Here is a 20,754-nt window from a genome sequence, read left to right as displayed (position 1 = left end):
TGTAGTGGGACCAAAAAGAGATATGATTATTTAAAACCTCTGATAATACTCTAATTAGTTTTACTAATTTTTTGGGACTATGACATTTATGAACTAATATAAGGGTGTTTGTTTATTTATTTGCGCTCTTTAGATTTACGGAAGTCGCTATCAGAACAAGAGGAAGGAAATTCAAATAGCCATTTTCCCCAATATGTGATATGTGTGCGCACGCGCAAATGATGATAGTCATCCAGGTTATAGCTAGCCGCTAGCGAGTAGAAGAGACTGGGAGAACTGGAATAGCACGGAAAGAACAACTCCAATCTAATTTTAGGGAGTTCCTCAAGTGTACCATGACGGTAATTGTTTACAAAATAACACAAAATACATTACCATCGACTTCATATAATAATTTGWTAACTATTGCTATTTTAAAGATGTTGTTTCATCAAGATGGCGTCTCTCTGCCCGTGGCAGGCATAGCATTAGGAATTACAATACTGTAGTGGCAGCCATGTCGACAAGCCAGCGAGTTTAGGTTAGTTAGATAAATTAGCTAGCCATCTAAAGATACTTTGGCCTGATAACCGTCATTAGCTAGCTAGGTTGCTTTTCCCTGGTTGGCATGTCGTGTTGATTTTGTAAATAAATGGAAATTCTCCTTCATATAGTTATTGATCAAAGTTTTCTTGCACAGCCGTTACTTAAACCTAGCTAGCTAACGTAAGCTAGACAACTATCTATGTAATTTAGCGATGCATGAATGAGTGATGTTGTTTTGCCACTTACAATCTAGCTAATTAATCTCTGTTTAGAACGACCCCCTTCATTAATTAACTAGTTTTGTAGCTCCGGTATGGGCTACGGCCTCCCTTTTTATAGGTGTGCAACTTTAACACACCAGCTGCCCATGGCCATCAGGATCTTCATTGGGTGTATTGGTAGGGTTGGAGAAAATACCTGCATTGCYATTACCTGTCCAGGGGGAGGGTTTTTCACTTCTGAGATTGCTTTTTGGGAAAAAAATACACAATCTTTAGTGAATCAATGTTAGTGTAAGGGAGGTACAGTGTGTCCAGTTGCGTCGGTGTGACTGACGAGTAACCTTGCCAAAGAAACTTGTTGGGCCTCAGAACTAATGTCTAGGTTGCCTAAAGATATGTTACCAAGTTACTCTATGGATATCAGTCTGACAGAAGTCGCTGTAAAAAAAAAAGGTCTGTCTCTACAAGCCAGAATATTGAATACAATGATGACATTTTAAATGCACTTTACCTGTTGTCTATGTTGATGGTCCTTTTGGTGGTAGGAAGTGTAGATGGGGTAACGACAGGAAAGTGTTGTTTACCTGACTTTTGGCGGCGCCGTTAGGTTCTGTTTGTATTTGCCATCACGTGATGCACAATATGTAAACAATAGCCGAATGTAACAACGTTGTCCTTATGTAGGMGGTAATCCGAGACAACATTTCAAATGTTATTAACCTAAGCGTGTTCCCTCGCAATCAGTGGAAGTGCTTGTGACTTGCTCATTCGTTGAACACGGCACCTGTATAACAAAAACCAGTTAGCAAGTAGGAAATTAGTTTCCTAGTTCCGACTAGCACGTAAACGCAATATTGTGTGAATTGTTGAAAATACAAACCGATTTTCAGACCAGCATACTGAAAGTTCGATTAATAACACTCTTGATATTTTGTCCTAGATTACCTAGGACAAAATCAGAGGGCAACAAAGTACGTTCAAAATAAGTTTATTCAACAGTCTGACTTGTGATGGGATTGTTCACAAAAAGTGAGCCTACATGTTAGAGGCGAGAGTGGAGTCTTCCACTCTCGGAATTGTAGAGGCTAATGTCTAGGCCTTAGCTCCATGTGTTAACACAGGCTTGAGTCGTCATTCATTTCCCCTCAAACCTAGTGGAGGGGACACTGTTTTGTGCTGAAACAGTAATCACAGATTGCTGCTTTAAAGGACCAATAACTATAAGGTTGAATAGTGTGTGTGTTTTCTTCGATTTAGGCACGTGACGCCGATTCGACTGATTTGCTACCCTTGATGGGCTCTCTTTACACGGACAAAAGAAAACACATTATGGAATCATCCAAATCGCCCAGAAGCTCCAAACACCACCATTCACGATCGAGGTCACGCTCCAGGGACCGAAAGYGCAAATCAAGTAAGTTAAATGCACTGAATTTGATAATGCATAATGTTTGTAGCTTGAGTTAACACATTCTGGTCACTTGGTAGGTCACACATCCATCTTCAGATCCCAGGCAAACTGGTCATGGCATTTGTCTTTTGACATAAGTTTAGGGACAGAGCTGTACCTTGTTGACAGAAAAGTCAGAAATAGTCAAGTGCAACAGGTGACTCATCAGGTTCTAGACTGAGTGGAACTCGGGTCTAGTTGTATATACCTTGCGTGTTATTTCCCGACCTGTGACCGTGTTCGGGTTGGGAATGCGCCATTTGCATCACCGAACAGTGCCCAATAAATAATTAAATCCAGTTGTTTGATTGACATCCATATTTGATTTGGGGAGGGGGGAATAGAATCTAGTAACTGGATTTCATAATTTCTTGTGCACTGCTAGGTAATGTAAGGGATGCCAGTTTAATAAAACTGTCTTCTGACTATGATATACAGTCGTGGCCAAAAGTTTTGAGAATGACACAAATATTAATTCTCACAAAGTCTGCTGCCTCAGTTTGTATAATGGCAATTTGCATATACTACAGAATGTTATGAAGAGTGATCAGATGAATTGCAATTAATTGCAAAGTCCCTCTTTGCCATGCAAATGAACTGAATCCCAAAAAACATTTCCACTGCATTTCAGCCCTGCCACAAAAGGACCAGCTGACATCATGTCAGTGATTCTCTCGTTAACACAGGTATGAGTGTTGACGAGGACAAGGCTGGAGATCACTCTTGTCATGCTGATTGAGTTCGAATAACAGACTGGAAGCTTCAAAAGGAGGTTGGTGCTTGGAATCATTGTTCTTCCTCTGTCAATCATGGTTACCTGCAAGGAAACACGTGCCGTCATCATTGCTTTGCACAAAAAGGGCTTCACAGGCAAGGATATTGCTGCCAGTAAGCTTACACCTAAATCAACCATTTATCGGATCAAGAACTTCAAGGAGAGTGGTTCAATTGTTGTGAAGAAGGCTTCAGGGCGCCAAAGAAAGTCCAGCAAGTGCCAGGACCGTCTCCTAAAGTTGATTCAGCTGCGGGATCGGGGCACCACCAGTTCAGAGCTTGCTCAGGAATGGCAGCAGGCGGGTGTGAGTGCATCTGCACGCACAGTGAGGCAAAGACTTTTGGAGGATGGCCTAGTGTTAAGAAGGGCAGCAAAGAAGCCACTTCTCTCCAGGAAAAACATCAGGGACAGACTGATATTCTGAAAAAGGTACAGGGATTGGACTGCTGAGAACTGGGTTAAAGTCATTTTCTCTGATGAATCCCCTTTCTGATTGTTTGGGGCATCCGGAAAAAAACTTGTCCGGAGAAGACAAGGTGAGCGCTATCATCAGTCCTGTGTCATGCCAACAGTAACGCATCCTGAGACCATTCATGTGTGGTTGCTTCTCAGCCAAGGGAGTGGGCTCACTCACAATTTTGCCTAAGAACACAGCCGTGAATAAAGAATGGTACCAACACATCCTCCGAGAGCAACTTCTCCCAACCATCCAGGAACAGTTTGGTGACGAACAATGCCTTTTCCAGCATGATGGAGCACCTTGCCATCAGGCAAAAGTGATAACTATGTGCCTCGGGGAACAAAACATTGATATTTTGGGTCCATGGCCAGGAAACTCCCCAGAACTTAATCCCATTGAGAAATTGTGGTCAATCCTCAAGAGGCGGGTGGACAAACAAAAACCCACAAATTCTGACAAACTCCAAGCATTGATTATGCAAGAATGGGCTGCCATCAGTCAGGATGTGGCCCGGAAGTTAATTGACAGCATGCCAGGGCGGATTGCAGAGGTCTTGAAAAAKAATGGTCAACACTGCAAATATTGACTCTGCATCAACTTAATGTAATTGTCAATAAAAGTCTTTGACACTTATGAAATGCTTGTAATTATACGTCAGAATTCCATAGTAACATCTGAGAAAAATATCTAAAGACACTGACGCAGCAAACTTTGTGGAAATTAATATTTGTGTCATTCTCAAAAGTTTTGGCCACGACTGTACAGTACCAGTCAACAGTTTGGGGACACCTACTCATTCAAGGGTTTTTCATTATTTGTACTATTTTCTACATTGTAGAATAGTGAAGACATCAAAACTATGAAATAACACATGGAATTATGTAGTAACCAAAGAAGTGTAAAACAAATCCAAATATTTTTGAGATTCTTCAAAGTAGCCACACTTTGCCTTGATGACAGCTTTGCACACTCTTGGCAATCTCTCAACCAGCTTCACCTGGAATGCTTTTTCAACAGTCTTGAAGGATTTCCCACATGTTGAGCATTTGTTGGCTGCTTTTCCTTCACTCTGCAGTCCAACTCATCCCAAACCATATCAATTCAGTTGAGGTTGGGTGATTGTGGAGGTGCAGTATGCAAAAATCGCGCCGCCATTTCCTGGTTGCAAAATATTGTATTTTCAGCAGTTTGAAGCTGGTGTACAAAACCGAAAGTAAATGGCGCAAAAACGAAAGTTAAGAATGGGAAGCATAGAAATAGCGCAGATAGAACAGACCTCACGCTTCTTGGACTTGCTGGAGTGATGAGTCTCAAACTCGCATTTCTATGTGAATTTGGTCGGGTCACCCCAAAAAGTAACATTGCAGCTTTAACTGTGTATAGACGGCGTGCGCTCCAGGGCTAAGGCAACCCTAATTTGAAGGTGCAATAGAATTGGTCACTGTTCTCACCAATCCGTTTTGTTWCTTTTACAGGTGACAAAAAGCACAGACGAAGTCGGAGCAGGAGCAAAGAGGTAACTAATATTAGTTCATTTTAGTGAACTAAAGTACAGCATTGTCACCATCTTGAATGTCGTTAGTTTTTTGTCTTAGATCATGGTAAGTACCAAACAACAGTGTAGGCTATTTCACCTGAATCAAAGTTTAAGATATTAAGATGGGCATGGAATTAATTCAATTGAAGAAGAGAGAAATATTTTTTTATTTACATGAACTTATTCTTCTTGGACATCTGTCACTAAGTGTAGCCGTCCATACTAGATGGTGAAGATTGAATATGTAGGATATTTTTCTTTTGAATAAATCCTGTGTGTAGATCACATGATAACATTTCTACAATAAATCACACTCAGCGTGCTAAAGCACGAAGAGACACTGAACTGAAGACGCTGCTGACATAGCAAAATTATATGTCTACTACTCGGACAGGTAACTATCAGCCATTCAAATTCATACTTGCCTCCTAGAATTAAGAAAATAAAGGAAATTACAGCCTTTTACTGGGTTCAATTCAAGCTGCATTGTTATTACAATTACTCAAAGACAAACAGTCTGCTGGCAGTAACCTTATTATTCCAATTCATTCTTAGCCTGCCTTTTGAAAGCTGCGCTTGTAGTTGGGGAAGGGAATGTAGTGTTACATGAACCAAAACAAAGGTATTAAAGCTGTCTCTGAGATGATCTACGGTAACCTACATTGAGTTTAAGGCTTTTAATACATGTACCTACCGTTATATATTTGAAACAAAACTAAGTAGAAGTGGCTGTACTACTTGGTGCACTTGAGTAGGTGGTGGACATGACAAAACATATGCACTATAAGTTGGATTTACTAGTCTAAATACACTGAACAAAAATATAAATGCAACATGTAAAGTGTTGGTTCCATGAGCTGAAATAAAAGATCCCAGAAATGTTCCATATGCGCAAAAAGTTTATTTCTCTMAAATTTTGTGCACAAATTTGTTTGCATCCCTGTTAGTGAGGATTTCTCCTTTGCCAAGATAATCCATCCACCTGACAGGTGTGGCATGTCAAGATCATTACACAGGTATATCTTCTGCTAGGGACAATTAAAGGCCGCTCTAAAATGTGCGGTTTTGTCACACAACACAATGCCACAGATGTCTCAAGTTTTGAGGGAGCGTACAATTGGCATGCTGACTGCAGGATTGTCCACCAGCGCTGTTGCCAGAGAATTGAATGTTAATTTCTCTACAATAAGCCGCCTCCAGCGTCATTCCAGAGAACGTGGCAGTACATCCAACCAGCCTCGCAACTGCAGACCACATGTATGGCGTYGTGTGGGCGAGCGGTTTGCTGATGTCAACACTGTGAACAGCGTGCCCCATGGGGCGGTGGGGTTTATGGTATGGGAAGGCATAAGCTACGGACAATGAACACACTTGCATTTTATCGATGGCAATTTGAATGCACAGATACTGGCGAGACCCTGAGGCCCATTTTTGTGTCATTCATCCTCCGCCATCACCTCATGTTTCAGCATGACAATGCACGGCCCCATGTCGCAAGGATCTGTCCCGGTTCTTCCATGGCCTGCATACTGACCATACATCACCCATTGAGCACATTTGGGCTGCTCTGGATCAACATGTATTCCAGTTCCTGCCAATATCCAGCAACTTTGCACAACCATTGAAGAGGAGTGGGACAACGTTACACAGGCCACAATCAACAGTCCGATCAACTCTTTGCGGAGATGTGTCGCGCTGCATGAGACAAATGGTGGTCACACCAGATACCGACTGCTTTTMKTATTCACGCCCCTACATTTTTTAAGGTCTCTGTGACCAACAAATGCATATCTGTATTCCCAGTCATGTAAAATCCATAGATTATGGCCTAATGAATGTATTTAAATTGACTGATTTTTTAAATAAACTGTAACTCTTAATTTCAATTACTGCGTTTTATATTTTTGTTCAGTATACATTGGAGTTGGAGGGCAATTCATTGAAACATTTCTCTCCAGTTAGCCTATCAAGCTGTGAAGACTATCAAGCTCCTTCGAGCCGTTTATACTTCTGACATACAGTGCATTCTGAAGTGATTCAGACCCCTTGACTTTTTCACATTTTGTTATGTAAGAGCCTTATTCTAAAGTGTGTGTGGTATGTATGTGTATATAAACTCAGCAAAAAAAGAAACGTCTCTTTTTCAGGAACCTGTCTTTCAAAGATAATTCATAAAAATCCAAATAACTTTAGATCTTCATTGTAAAGGGTTTAACATCACAGTAGAAGCTTAATTCAACGTTCTACAGACTGTTGACATCTAGTGTAAGCCGTAGGAAGTGCAAACAGATCCATATCCCACTGGGATTTCAATAGGCGATGAGTTGAAAATCAACCAGCCTCAGAATTCCCACTTCCTGTTTGGATTTTTTCTCAGGTTTTTGCCTGCCATATGAGTTCTGTTATACTCACAGACATCGTTCAAAGTTTTAGAAACTTCAGAGTGTTTTCTATCCAATAGTAATAATAATATGCATATATTAGCATCTGGGACAGAGTAGGAGGCAGTTCACTCTGGGCACGCTATTCATCCAAAGTGAAAATGCTGCCCCCTATCCCTAAAAAGTTACACTGTTTCCCATGCTTGTTCAATGAACCATAAACAGTTAATGAACATGCACCTGTAGAACGGTCGTTAAGATGCTTACAAACRGTAGGCAATTAAGGTCACAGTTATGAAAACTTAGGACACTAAAGAGGCCTTTCTACGGACTCTGAAAAACACTAAAAGAAAGATGCCCAGGGTCCCTGCTCATCTGCGTCAAAGTGCCTTAGGCATGCTGCAAGGAGGCATGAGGACTGCAGATGTGGCAAGGACAATAAATTGCAGTGTCTGTACTGTGAGACGCATAAGACAGTGCTACAGGGAGACAGGATGGACAGCTGATCGTCCTCACAGTGGCAGACCACGTGTAACAACACCTTACATCCGAACATCACACCTGCGGGACAGGTACAGGATGGCAATAACAACTGCCCTAGTTACACCAGGAATGCACAATCCCTCTATCAGTGCTCAGACTGTCCGAAATAGGCTGAGAGAGGCTGGACTAAGGGCTTGTATGCATGTTGTAAGGCAGGTCCTCACCAGACATCACCGGAAACAACGTCGCCTATGGGCACAAGCCCACCGTCGCTGGACCAGACAGAACTGGCAAAAAGTGCTCTTCATCGACGAGTCGCGGTTTTGTCACACCAGGGGTGATGGTCGGATTCGCATTTATCGTCAAAGGAATGAGCGTTACACCAAGGCCTGTACTCTGGAGCGGGATCAATTTGGAGGTGGAGGGTCCGTCATGGTCTGGGGCGGTGTGTCACAGCATCATCGGACTGAGCTTGTCATTACAGGCAATCTCGACACTGTKCGTTACAGGGAAGACATCCATGTGGTAMCCTTCCTGCAGGCTCATCCTGACATGACCCTCCAGCATGACAATGCCACCAGCCCTACTGCTCGTTCTGTGCGTGATTTCCTGCAAGAGAGGAATGTCAGTGTTCTGCCATGTCCAGCGAAGAGCCCGGATCTCAATCCCATTGAGCACGACTGGGACCTAATCGGAGGGTGAGGGCTAGGGCCAATCTCTGGGAACTTGCAGGTGCCTCGGTGGAAGAGTGGGGTAACATCTCACAGCAAGAACTGGAAAATCTGACGCAGTCCATGAGGAGGAGATGCACTGCAGTACTTAATGCAGCTGGTGGCCACACCAGATACTGACTGTTACTTTTGATTTTGACCCCCCCATCCTTATTTCAGGGACAAATTATTCCTTTTCTGTTAGTCAAATGTCTGTGGAACTTGTTCAGTTTGTCTGTTTGTCTTAACATATGTAAAAAAAAAATGTTACGTTTGCTGAAAATAAATGCAGTTGACAGTGAGGACATTTCTTTTTTTGCTGAGTTTTATATAAAAATCATCAATCTACACAATAAAAAGCAAAAGCAGGTTTGAGAAATTTTTGAAAATGTATTTTTTTTTTTTTTTTTTTACATTTTACGTAAGTTTTCAGACCCTTTACTCAATACTTTGTAATTGCTGCCAAAAGGTGATTCAACAGACTCGAGTCTACTTGGGTATGACTCTACAAGCTTGACACACCTGTATTTGGGGAGTTTCTCCCATTCTTCTCTGCAGATCCTCTCAAGTGATGTCAGGTTGGATAGGGAGTGTTGTTGAACAGCTATTTTCAGGTCTCTCCGGAGATGTTCGATCGGGTTCAAATCCGGGCTCTGTCTGGGCCACTCATGGACATTCAAAGACTTACACTCCTGCGTTGTCTTGGCTGTGTGTTTAGGGTCGTTGTCCTGTTGGAAGGTGATCCTTTGCCCCAGTCTGAGGTCCTGAGTGCTCTGGAGTAGATTTTCATCAAGGATCTCTCTGTACTTTGCTACATTCATCTTTGCCTTAATCCTGACTAGTCTCCCAGTCCCTGCCTTTGAAAAACATCCCCACAGCATGATGCTGCCACCACCATGCTTCACCGTAGGGATGGTGCCAGGTTTCTTCCAGATGTGACGCTTGGCATTCAGGCCAGATAATCTTGGTTTCTCATGGTCTTGAGATTTTTTAGGTGCCTTTAGGCAAACTCCAAGAGGGCTGTCATGTGCCTTTTACTGTGGAGTGGCTTTCATCTGGCCACACTATTGTGAAGGCCTGAGTGCTGCAGCGATGGGAGAACCTTCCAGAAGGACAACCATTGTTGTAGAAAATATTAAATCAAATACTTCTCAGATACAGGCGCTTGTAAATTCAATTAGACTTTATAACAAAAGTAACAGAAGCCGAGCAATTCCATGGAAAAACTGCCTCCTCATTCTTAGTGCTGGGCTTTTATACAGTTTTACACTTACATAACATCGTCACTCCACTTTACGAATCATGTTGTCTTACTTAGTTTCCATTGTCTTATTGGCTCAGATATTGGGGCATAGATTCTATTAGTGGCGTGATATGCATACCCCTTAGCTAATATTCCTGTCCAAAGGTCTTCACAAGTTCAGACCTATATTGTCTATGTATGATTAACCCATGTGCGTGTCCAGTAGCCTTCACAAGATCAGACATGGCGCAGACCAGACACGTCTTGTTAGTGTATCTTGCCTCATCTACACAGATTCTGCTTACGTTCTGTTTTTTACATGTCCAATGATCCAGCATTGTACACTCACATGGGCTTCAGCCTTCATTCTCCTTACACATGTCTAATATTTAAACTTATATTGATTTATTCTTTCTACTTCAAAGAGAACCGTATAGGTACTGAGAATCATCAGATGACTGGAAAATCTCCTACACCATCTCCACAGAGGAACTCTAGAGCACAGTCAGAGTCACCTTCCTGACCAAGGCCCTTCTCCCCCGATTGCTCAGTTTGACCGGGCGGCCAGCTCTAGGAAGAGTCATGGTGGTTCCAAACTTCCTCCATTTAAGAATGATGGAGGCCACTGTGTTCTAGGGGACCTTCAATGCTGCAGACATTTTTTTGTTGTTGTACCCTTTCCCAGATCTGTGCCTCGACACAATTGTGTCTCTGAGCTCTACGGACAATTCCTACGAACACATGGATTGGTTTTTGCTCTGACATGCACTGTCGACTACGGGTCCTTTATATAGACAGGTGTGTGCCTTTTCTAAATCATGTCCAATCAATTGAATTCACCACAGGTGGACTCCAATCAAGTTGAAGAAACATCTAAAGGATGATCAATGGAAACAGGATGCACCTGAGCTCAATTTCGAGTCTCATAGCAAAAGGCTGAATACTTATGTAAATTAGGTATTTCAGTTTTAAATTTGCTAAAATTTCCACGCCTGTTTTTACTTTGTCATTATGGGGTATTGTGTGTAGATTGATGATAAAACAAATKATTTAATCAATTTTAGAATAAGGATGTAACACAACAAAATATGGGAAAAGTCAAGGGGTCGGAATACTTTCTGAAAGGCACTGTATGGTCGGTCGGTTTCTGGTGATAAGTCTAAATCTGTCTGAAATGAGCAAGAGTTCTCAACATGCTTTGGTATTTTCTGTATCAAACCGTTGTACTAACGCTCTTTGTTGCACTATTTTCCTGAAAGAGACAACTTCTTCTTAAAACAGGCACGAAGGAGGGACTCTGAGAAGCCATCAAAATCTCACAGCAAGTCGGATGAGCAGCCGGAGCAGACTGAGAGGGGCAGGGAGAGACTTTCTGCAGAGAATGGGGAGGAGCGACACCGGCGCAAAGACAAGAAGGGGCGGAGCCACTCCAGGTCACACTCACGGGACAGGTGGGTCTAAGTTCATGGAGATGGTACATGCTGTCTTGATATGTATTGAGACTAGTAACCGTAAACTGGGGAGCATTTTATTTTCACACTGTTTTAGACGTCATCGCAGCAGAAGTCGGGACAAACGGAGATCGCGGTCCCCGCGGGAGAAGAAGAAGAAGAGGGCCAGCTCCCGGTCGGGTTCAAAGACCAAACACCGCCACAGGAGCAGGAGCAAAAGCAGGTGGGTTTCTCTTGCTACTCTCCCTACCATTCTTTGTGTTTGTCTTTGGTAACTATCTATCGCAGTCCTGGCTACCTACCGGTCGGTCGTTACTAGTTACCACAGCCACAAAGTCATAAACCCCGCCCACTTCTATACTTTCTCTTCTGTAATTTTAAATCTAACCACACTGCTGACCTTATGCCTAACACTAACTATAATTTTTGTTTTCATACATTTTTACAATATATCCCATTTTGACTTTGTGTCTGTGGTAACTAGTGGAAACCCTACCAGACAGCGCTCACCTTACTGCTGTCCCCCACCCACTCAGCAATGATGGTATTAATGCCGTTTTAGGTTCTCTGTTGTGTGCCGCGCCTCCATGTCAGTACGTACTTCATGTTCCACTTCTAATCAGTTTGATGGCTCGTTGCAGTGATGTATGACCGCATGCTCTTAGACATCCAACAATCTGTTAATGCCACGTTTTGCGTTTGAGAGCTAGCGCTTTGTACTTGCATAGCAATCACCATACAATTTCTCTATCGGGGCTGTCACGGTTTTTCGACATGGCATCTTGTAGTCTGGTTCTAGATATGTCATTAGGGGGTTTTGAAGCTGACATCCTCTACCAYTGACAATGGCTGCATATCAACAGTAATCATTTCTGTCATCAGCGCTGTGATTTTCTTTCTCATTCCCTAATCACACTGCTACCAGCAACGGGTTGGGTCTCATGGTGACTCCCTTTCAGCATTGCACCTGTTCTGCCACTGTAGCTCAATTCCACCACAAAGTTTGCATTTCATCACCTTCTCATTGAACTTTTCAAAGTATTGCCATACAGGACGTTGCTGCTGTCACTTCCCTGTCTCACTCTGCCATTTTTCCAAATGTTAACGACGATGATGTGCGGAGCACTTTATATCTATGGCAAATAATTTAAAAGTTTAATATCTCCTACTAACGTTACAGCATTGTTGCATTAGGTAATTGTTACTTTTTCCGATGATGGTCAGGACCTGTTAGTGGTAGTTTTGTGATGACTGCACTGTGGTTGTCATTTTGTTTAAAAAATAATTGTTTCGGGTAGGGATTTTTTCCCCTATATGTTTACACGTTCACACCCCTATTGGTAACCACTCCTGTGTGCCTAATGTATGCCCCTTTGTCAGTTTGTAACCGTGTGTGTGAGAATGCATATCTTTCTGTGGATCTTGAAACGCTATGATGTCTCTTTAGGGAGCGGAAGAAGAAGACTGATAAGGTGCGCAGAAAAGAGAAGAGTCGTAGCAGGTCTGTGAGCCCCCCGGCTTTCCGGGGCAGAAACAATGCCATGGACGCACAGGAGGCGCTGGCCAGAAGGTACTGCAGTGACTTAGAGGAACTGTGACCTGAAGATTTGTTTGTTGAGTGTCTGTTAGGTAGTTCATGTTTTAATGTCATGTGCACCAGTACAGTGAAATTCCTTTCTTAAAAACTCCAAACCCAACAATGCAGTAATCAAAATCAATGTTGCACTAAAAATATCAGAACAAAAACACACCAGAAATGGAAATAAATAAGAACACAAGAAGGTAAGTAGCTATATACAGGGTCGGTTCCAATACCATATTTAAAATGTGGAGGGATACTGGAGTGATCGAGGTAGATATGTACAGTGTAGAGGTCGACAGATTATGATTTTTCAACACCTATACCGATTATTGGAGGACCAAAAAAAAGCCGATACCGATTAATCGGCCGTTTATTACATTTTTTAAAATTATTATAATATTTTTTATTTGTAATAATGACAATTACAACAATACTGCATGAACAATTAATTTAACTTAATATAATACATCAATCAAATCAATTTACCCTCAAATAAATAATGAAACATGTTAAATTTGGTTTAACCTCACTAGGGGACGTGGGACGGTAGCGTCCCAGAAATACTCATTATAAGAATTCATAAAGCATACAAGTGTTATACATCGGTTTAAAGATTAACTTCTTGTTAATCCAACCACGGTGTCAGATTTCAAAAAGKCTTTACGGTGAAAGCATACCATGCGATTATCTGAGAACAACGCCCAGCAGACAAATCATTACAAACAGTAACCAGCCAGGTAGAGGAGTTACACAAGTCAGAAATAGTGATAAAATGAATCACTTACCTTTGATGATCTTCATATGGTTGCACTCACGAGACTCCCATTTACTCAATAAATGTTAGTTTTGTTCGATAAAGTCCCTGTTTATATCCAAAAACCTCAGTTTTGTTCAGGAATCCACAGGCTCAAACGCAGTCACGAAAAATCCAAATAGTATCCGTAAAGTTCGTAGAAACATGCCAAACGATGTTTATAATCAATCCTCATGTTGTTTTTAGCCTAAATAATCGATAATATTTCAACCAGACAATAACGTCGTCAATATAAAAGGTAAATAAAGGCGCGCTCTCGATCTCGCGCATGAAAAAGCTCTGGGCCACTGCAGTGTCCACTCATTCAGAGAGGTCTTACTCACATATTTTTCAGAATACAAGCCTGAAACTATTTCTAAAGACTGTTGACATCTAGTGGAAGCTGTGGGAAGTGCAATTTGAGTCCTAAGTCAATGGATACTGTAATGGCATTCAATAGAAAACTTCAAAAATAAAAACATCCCACTTCCTGGATGGATTTTTCTCAGGTTTTTGCCTGCCATATCAGTTCTGTTATACTCACAGACATTATTTTAACAGTTTTGGGAACTTAAGAGTGTTTTCTATCCAAATCTACCAATTATATGCATATCCTAGTTTCTGGGCCTGAGTAGCAGGCAGTTTACTTTGGGAACGCTTTTCATCCGGAAGTGAAAATAGTGCCCCCTACCCTAGTGAAGTTAAATAATGCAAAAACAAAGTGTTGGAGAAGAAAGTAAAAGTGCAATATGTGCCATGTAAAAAAGCTAACGTTTAAGTTTCTTGCTCAGAACATGAGAACATATGAAAGCTGGTGGTTCCTTTTAACATGAGTCTTCAATATTCCCAGGTAAGAAGTTTTAGGTTGAGGTTATTATAGGAATTATAGGACTATTTCTCTCTATACCATTTGTATTTCATGTACCTTTGACTATTGGATGTTCTTATAGGCACTTTAGTATTGCCAGTGTAACAGTATAGCTTCCGTTCCTCTCCTCGCCCCTACCTGGGCTCGAACCAGGAACACATCGACAACAGCCACCCTCGAAGCAAAAGCCGCGGCCCTTGCAGAGCAAGGGGAACAACTACTCCAAGTCTCAGAGCGAGTGACTTTTGAAATGCTATTAGCTACTAACTAGCTAGCCATTTCATATCGGATACACCAGCCTAATCTCGGGAGTTGATAGGCTTGAAGTCATAAACAGCGCAATGCTTGATGCATTGCGAAGAGCTGCTGGCAGACGCACGAAAGTGCTGTTTGAATGAATGCTTACGAGCCTGCTGCTGCCTACCACCGCTCAGTCAGACTGCACTATCAAACATCAATCATAAACTTAATTATAACATCATAACACACAGAAATACGAGCCTTAGGTCATTAATATGGTCAAATCCGGAAACTATCATTTCGTAAATAAAACGTTTATTCTTTCAGTGAAATACGGAACCGTTCCGTATTTTATTTAACGGGTGGCATCCATAAGTCTAAATATTCCTGTTACATTGCACAACCTTCAATGTTATGTCATAATTACATAAAATTCTGGCAAATTAGTCCGCAACGAGCCAGGCGGCCCAAACTGCTGCATATACCCTGACTCTGTTGCACAGAACGCAAGAGAAGTGACACAATTTCCCTAGTTAAAAGAAATTCATGTTGGCAGGCAATATTAACTAAATATGCAGGTTTAAAAATATATACTTGTGTATTGATTTTAAGAAAGGCGTTGATGTTTATAGTTAGGGACACATTGGTGCAACGACAGTGCTTTTTACGCGAATGCGCTTGTTAAATCACCCGTTTGGCGAAGAAGGCTATGATTCAATGATAAATTAACAGGCACCGCATCGATTATATGCAACGCAGGACAAGCTAGATAAACTAGTAATATCATCAACCATGTGTAGTTAACTAGTGATTATGTTAAGATTGATTGTTTTTTATAAGATACGTTTAATGCTAGCTAGCACCTTACCTTGGCTCCTTGCTGCACTCGCATAACAGTTAGTCAGGCTGCCATGCAGTTTCCTCGTGAAGTGCAATGTAATCGGCCATGATCGGTGTCCAAAAATGCTGATTACCGATTATGAAAACTTGAAATCGGCCCTAATTAATCGGCCATTCCGATTAATCTGTCGACCTCTAGTACAGTGCATTCGGAAAGTGTTCAGACCTCTTCCCCTTTTCAATATTTTGTTACGTTACAGCCTTATTCTAAAATGGATTAAATAAAAATCCTCAATCTACACAATGCCCCGTAATGACAAAGCGAAAACGGGTGTTTAGACATTTAGCTAATTTATAAAAAATATTTAAAAAACACATACCATATTTACATAAGTATATCGACCCTTTGCTATGAGACTCGGAATTGAGCTCAGGTGCATCCTGTTTCCATTGATCATCCTTGAGATGTTTCTACAACTTGATTGGAGCACCTGTGGTGAATTCAATTGATTGGACATAATTTAGAAAGGCACACACCTGTCTATATAAGGTCCCACAGTTGACAGTGCATGTCAGAGCAAAAACCAAGCCATGAGGTCGAAGGAATTCTCCGTAGAGCTCCTAGACAGGATTGTGTTGTGGCACAGATCTGGGGAAGGGTACCAAAAACATTCTGCAGCATTGAAGGTCCCCAAAAACACAGTAGCCTCCATTCTTAAATGGAAGAAGTTTGGAACCACCAAGACTCTTCCTAGAGCTGGTCGCCCGTTCAAACTGAGCAATCGGGGGAGAAGTGCCTTGTTCGGGAAGGTGACCAAGAACGTGATGGTCGAAAGACAACCTTCTCAACATCCTTTATGTTTCTACAATTTGATTGGAGTCCACCTGTGGTAAATTCAAATAATTGGACATGATTTGGAAAGCCACACCTGTCTATAACACTCCACCAATCAGACCTTTATGGTAGAATGGCCAGACGGAAGCCACTCCTCATAAGTCACATGACAGCCCGCTTGGAGTTTGCCAAAAGGCACCTAAAGGTCTCTGACCATGAGAAACAAGATTGAACTGTTTGGCCTGAATTCCAAGCGTCACATCTGGAAGAAACCTGGCACCATCTCTATGGTGAAGCATGGTGCTGTGGGTATGTTTTTCAGCAATAGGGACTGGGAGACTAGTCAGGATTGAGGGAAAGCTGAACGGAGCAAAGTACAGAGAGATCCTTGATGGAAAACATGCTTTAGATTGCTCAGGACCTCAGACTGGGGCAAAGGTTCACCTTCCAACAGGACAACAACCCTAAACACACAGCCAAGACAACGCAGGAGTGGCTTCAAGACAAGTCTCTGAGTGGCCCAGCCAGAGCCCGGACTTGAACCTGATCAAACATCTCTGGAGAGACCTGAAAATAGCTGTGCGGAGACACTCCCCATTCAACCTAACAGCTTGAAACAATCTGCAGAGAAGAATAGGAGAAGCTCCCCAAATACAGGTGTGCCAAGCTTGTTGCGTCATACCTAAGAAGACTCAAGGCTGTAATCGCTGCCAAAGGGGCTTCAACAAAGTATTGAGTAAATGGTCTGAATACTTGTGCAAATGTGATATTTCAGTTTTTATTTAATTATTTTTGCTTTGTCATGTATTGTGTGTAGATGAGGGGGAAAAATAATTGAATCAATTTTAGAATAAGACTGTAACGTAACAATGTGGGAAAAGTCCAGGGGTCTGAATACTTTCCGAATGCACTGTACATAGGACTAATTTGTTGTATTACTTGTGAGGCACAGCTGAGTGAGCWTAATATTATTTTAAAAATGTACTTGACTGAAGGCCTGCATCTGTTCAGTCTGAGGGGAGTGAGGAAGCAGCGTTGAGGCTGCATCTCATCCGATTCACCGTCCCTCCGCTCTCCCTCCCTCCACTGAGAAAAGGGGACACAGACTTCCAGCTGATGGTGCATCTCAAGAGTCACTACATTATTTCTGCCTTGTGCAGCAATTCATGTCACTCCTATGACCAGAGAAAGTGAAATATTCCTTCATATGGGAAAAAAAAMCACAACCCGCTAATACAGTGCGAGCTTATCGGAACATTATGCTATACTCATTCACTGCTGCGGCAGTGCTGGTTGTAGCTTGACTGGAATTAAGGTAAATGCACATTTGTATGGCTTCTAAAAGTGTATATAGTGCTGAATAACAACTTAGTCAATAAAACAGCAGCTCTTTGCTCTATTCGTTGAGTCTCGTAGTCATCGCAGTATTAACTTTGGTGTGCGTTCGAGTCTTCTTTTTACAGTTTATGGCCAGCTGTAGGCCTATAGGTGTGTTTAATTAAAAATAAAATCCTCAAGGCTTTATCGTTGGGTTTTCTACAGAAATGTTTGGTGATCGACCAGTCGATTGCGATCAACCAGTTGGTGACCACTGGTCTAGGATAATGGAGTTGTGTGCATAACCAGCCTCTCAGCACTTCATGATTACAGATGTGAGTGCTACAGAGCGGTGGTAGTCATTGTGGCATGAAGCCTTAGTTCTTGAGAACAGACATTATGGTAGTGAGATTTCAGACTGGACAAGGAGAGGTTGAAAATTGAACATGAATAAGCCTGCCAGCTGATCTGCACATGCTCAGAGAACGCGCCCTAGAATGCCGTCCAGCCCTGCGGCCTTGTGAGTGTTGACCCGATTGACCTTCCGCATGTCGGCCTCAGAGCGAGCTCTCCTAATCCTCTGGGTCGGTGGGGGTGCTCACGCATGGTATGGTGTTATTGTCTATGCATCCATAAAATGCATTGAGTTCATCTAGAAGAGAGGCATCGTTGGGCAGATGTCAGTTGGGTCTTCCCCTGCCACATGCATTGGAACCAGTGTAGTATGATTCCGCCTAATTCCTATATTGCTTGTTTGATGGCTGCGTGGAGGTCGTATCGGAACTTCTTGTACTTGTTAAAGTAGCGGACAATCTGCTCCTAAAGCCTGGCTGATATATGAACACTCTTTACTTGCCTCTATCTCCAGGTTGGAAAGGGCAAAGAAACTGCAAGAGCAGAAAGAAAAGGAGATGTTGGAGAAACAGCAGCATCAGGAGGTACCTGCAGGTGAGACGCTCTCCTCGGCCATCAATTACACCTACAAAAAAATGTTATCCATGAGGAAAACCATAAAAACGGGTCACTAACATAGACCCACTTTGTTTTTTGCATTTCTAGTTCTAGCCCCCCTGCTGTCTGACACAGTAGTAGTTGCTGCTGCAGCTGCTACCAACCCTGTCCTCAATGTGGCAGCTCTCCTGGCCTCAGGGACCCAGGTCACGCCCCAGATCGCCATGGCAGCGCAGATGGCAGCCCTACAAGCCAAAACCTTAGCAGAGACTGGCATTGCTGTGCCCAGTTATTACAATCCCTCTGCTGTCAACCCCATGAAGTTTGCCGAGCAGGAGAAGAAAAGGAAGAAGCTCTGGCAGGGAAAGAAGGAAGGGGTAAGATTTTATGCTATGTAGTGCAATACGTAGAGCACTGGTTATTTGATGGACAAGATTATCTTTACTTTGTAACATCCGGAATGTAGAACTAGTGACTTAATGAAAATAAATATTGAGAAAAACATGCAACTTTGCTTATGGTGGCATGATTGTTGCAAGTTACTAATACATGCAAATTGTTTGTTTTGAAGGACAAGTCACAGACAGCTGAGTTGTGGGAGAAGCTGAACTTCGGAAATAAGGACCAAAATGTTAAATTTCGTAAACTGATGGGCATCAAAGTATGTATAACGGAGTCCTTTTATTTTCTCATTCGAGTGTGTACCATGCTGCAGAGCCTTGCATTTCTAACACTGTGGTTTCTGTCYTGTCAGGGGGAAGAGGAAGGCGAGGCATCAAAGCCACTCAATGACGAAGGCCTGAAGACCCTGCAGCAGCARGAGGAGATGTTCCATAACCTGGACGTTCAGTATGAGATGGCCAGGTCCCAGACCCACACTCAAAGAGGCATGGGACTAGGCTTCGGATCTTCATTCTCACGGGGCATGGACACCATCTAATGCCAAACCATGCACTGGCTTGCCCTTGCTTTCTTTCTCATTGGTCTCTCCACTCACAGCTAACACTCAAGCTTGCATGGATGTTGTTGCATTGGATCTGTCATTTTATTTAGAAACAATCTCACGTCTTTTAAACATTCTCATGTAAATAGATGCCGAGTTTTTCTCAGTGTACATCTTTTCAGAATTATGCAATAGTTTAATGACAGTGATGCTGGCTGGATTTAGATTTCTGTTTGAGAAATGTGATTGCATATCTGTTTTTTACAAMAAMAAWAWATATATTTTGGATGGTTTGAAATGGAACATTATGTAGATAAAGTATAATTATTCTGTTTATGTTCATTTACCAAGTTTCTTTACAAATTGATCTGAATCCTAATCTCAATGTGTAGTGTTGTCTTTGTTTCCTTTCTACTGAATGGAAATGTAAAACAGTGGATCATATTACTAAGATGTCTACCAGGCATCTGATGGTTTCATGGAAAGAATGAAAAATAAACTTACATATGTTCTTGAAATAAAATTCAATTTGTGTTGAAGTGGTCCCAGGTGTTTGTTTAGGCCATACATGCTTTTTACACAGCAACAAAAATGATGTTGGTGTAACAAACATTGTATTTCCAAAGGGTCTTTGCTGAGAGAGGATGCAAACAGCATTGATTAATTAACACTGGAACATGAATGGTAAAAWGCACACTTAGGCTTAATCTGGAAATGGCTAATGCCCAAAGATTTGAAGTCCATTAACAACAAATTACATGACTGCTCTTGACATGGATCAGGCTCAATTATTGACAAATAATTTAATAAAATGCCCCTTCACAATAGCCTGGTGAAATATCGGTTGTAAATGACATTTTGTGATCTCAAAATGGTCAAATCCAGTGGTAAAATTCATCAAGCAGTCACAAATGTTCTCTAATGTAATTTCTGGTGCAGTTAGGCTTCATGTCTCTGGAGCCCACTTTTTGTACCAGGCTAAATCCTACTTGCATATTAGTAAAATGTCATTAAGGTAACAATGTTTCTACTTGAGTAGGATATTTCAGTACTCTTTCCACCCCTGCATGACTCCAACTGCCTGTCTTTATACTGTATTTATTTTAAAGACTACTTGTGACACCCAGTGAAATCACACCCTTTTGGTTC

At 41.9% G+C, this 20,754-nt stretch overlaps 1 protein-coding gene across 1 annotated transcript; it reads left to right on the top strand.

Moving 5' to 3' along the window:
- The first annotated feature begins 217 nt into the window (after positions 1–217).
- On the top strand, positions 218–20,144 carry LOC111974230 (arginine/serine-rich coiled-coil protein 2). The gene is made up of 10 exons (XM_024001887.1): positions 218–341; positions 2,004–2,160; positions 4,907–4,947; positions 11,067–11,236; positions 11,334–11,459; positions 12,684–12,806; positions 18,580–18,659; positions 18,771–19,039; positions 19,234–19,323; positions 19,417–20,144. The coding sequence occupies exons 1-10, from the start codon at positions 336–338 to the stop codon at positions 19,600–19,602; spliced, it is 1,248 nt and encodes a 415-aa protein (XP_023857655.1). The 5' UTR covers positions 218–335; the 3' UTR covers positions 19,603–20,144.
- Positions 20,145–20,754: the final 610 nt, after the last annotated feature.

The sequence above is a fragment of the Salvelinus sp. IW2-2015 genome, linkage group LG15 (assembly GCF_002910315.2).
Source record: "Salvelinus sp. IW2-2015 linkage group LG15, ASM291031v2, whole genome shotgun sequence".
Taxonomy (NCBI): Eukaryota; Metazoa; Chordata; class Actinopteri; order Salmoniformes; family Salmonidae; genus Salvelinus; species Salvelinus sp. IW2-2015.
This window is presented reverse-complemented; position numbering and strand designations above follow the sequence as displayed.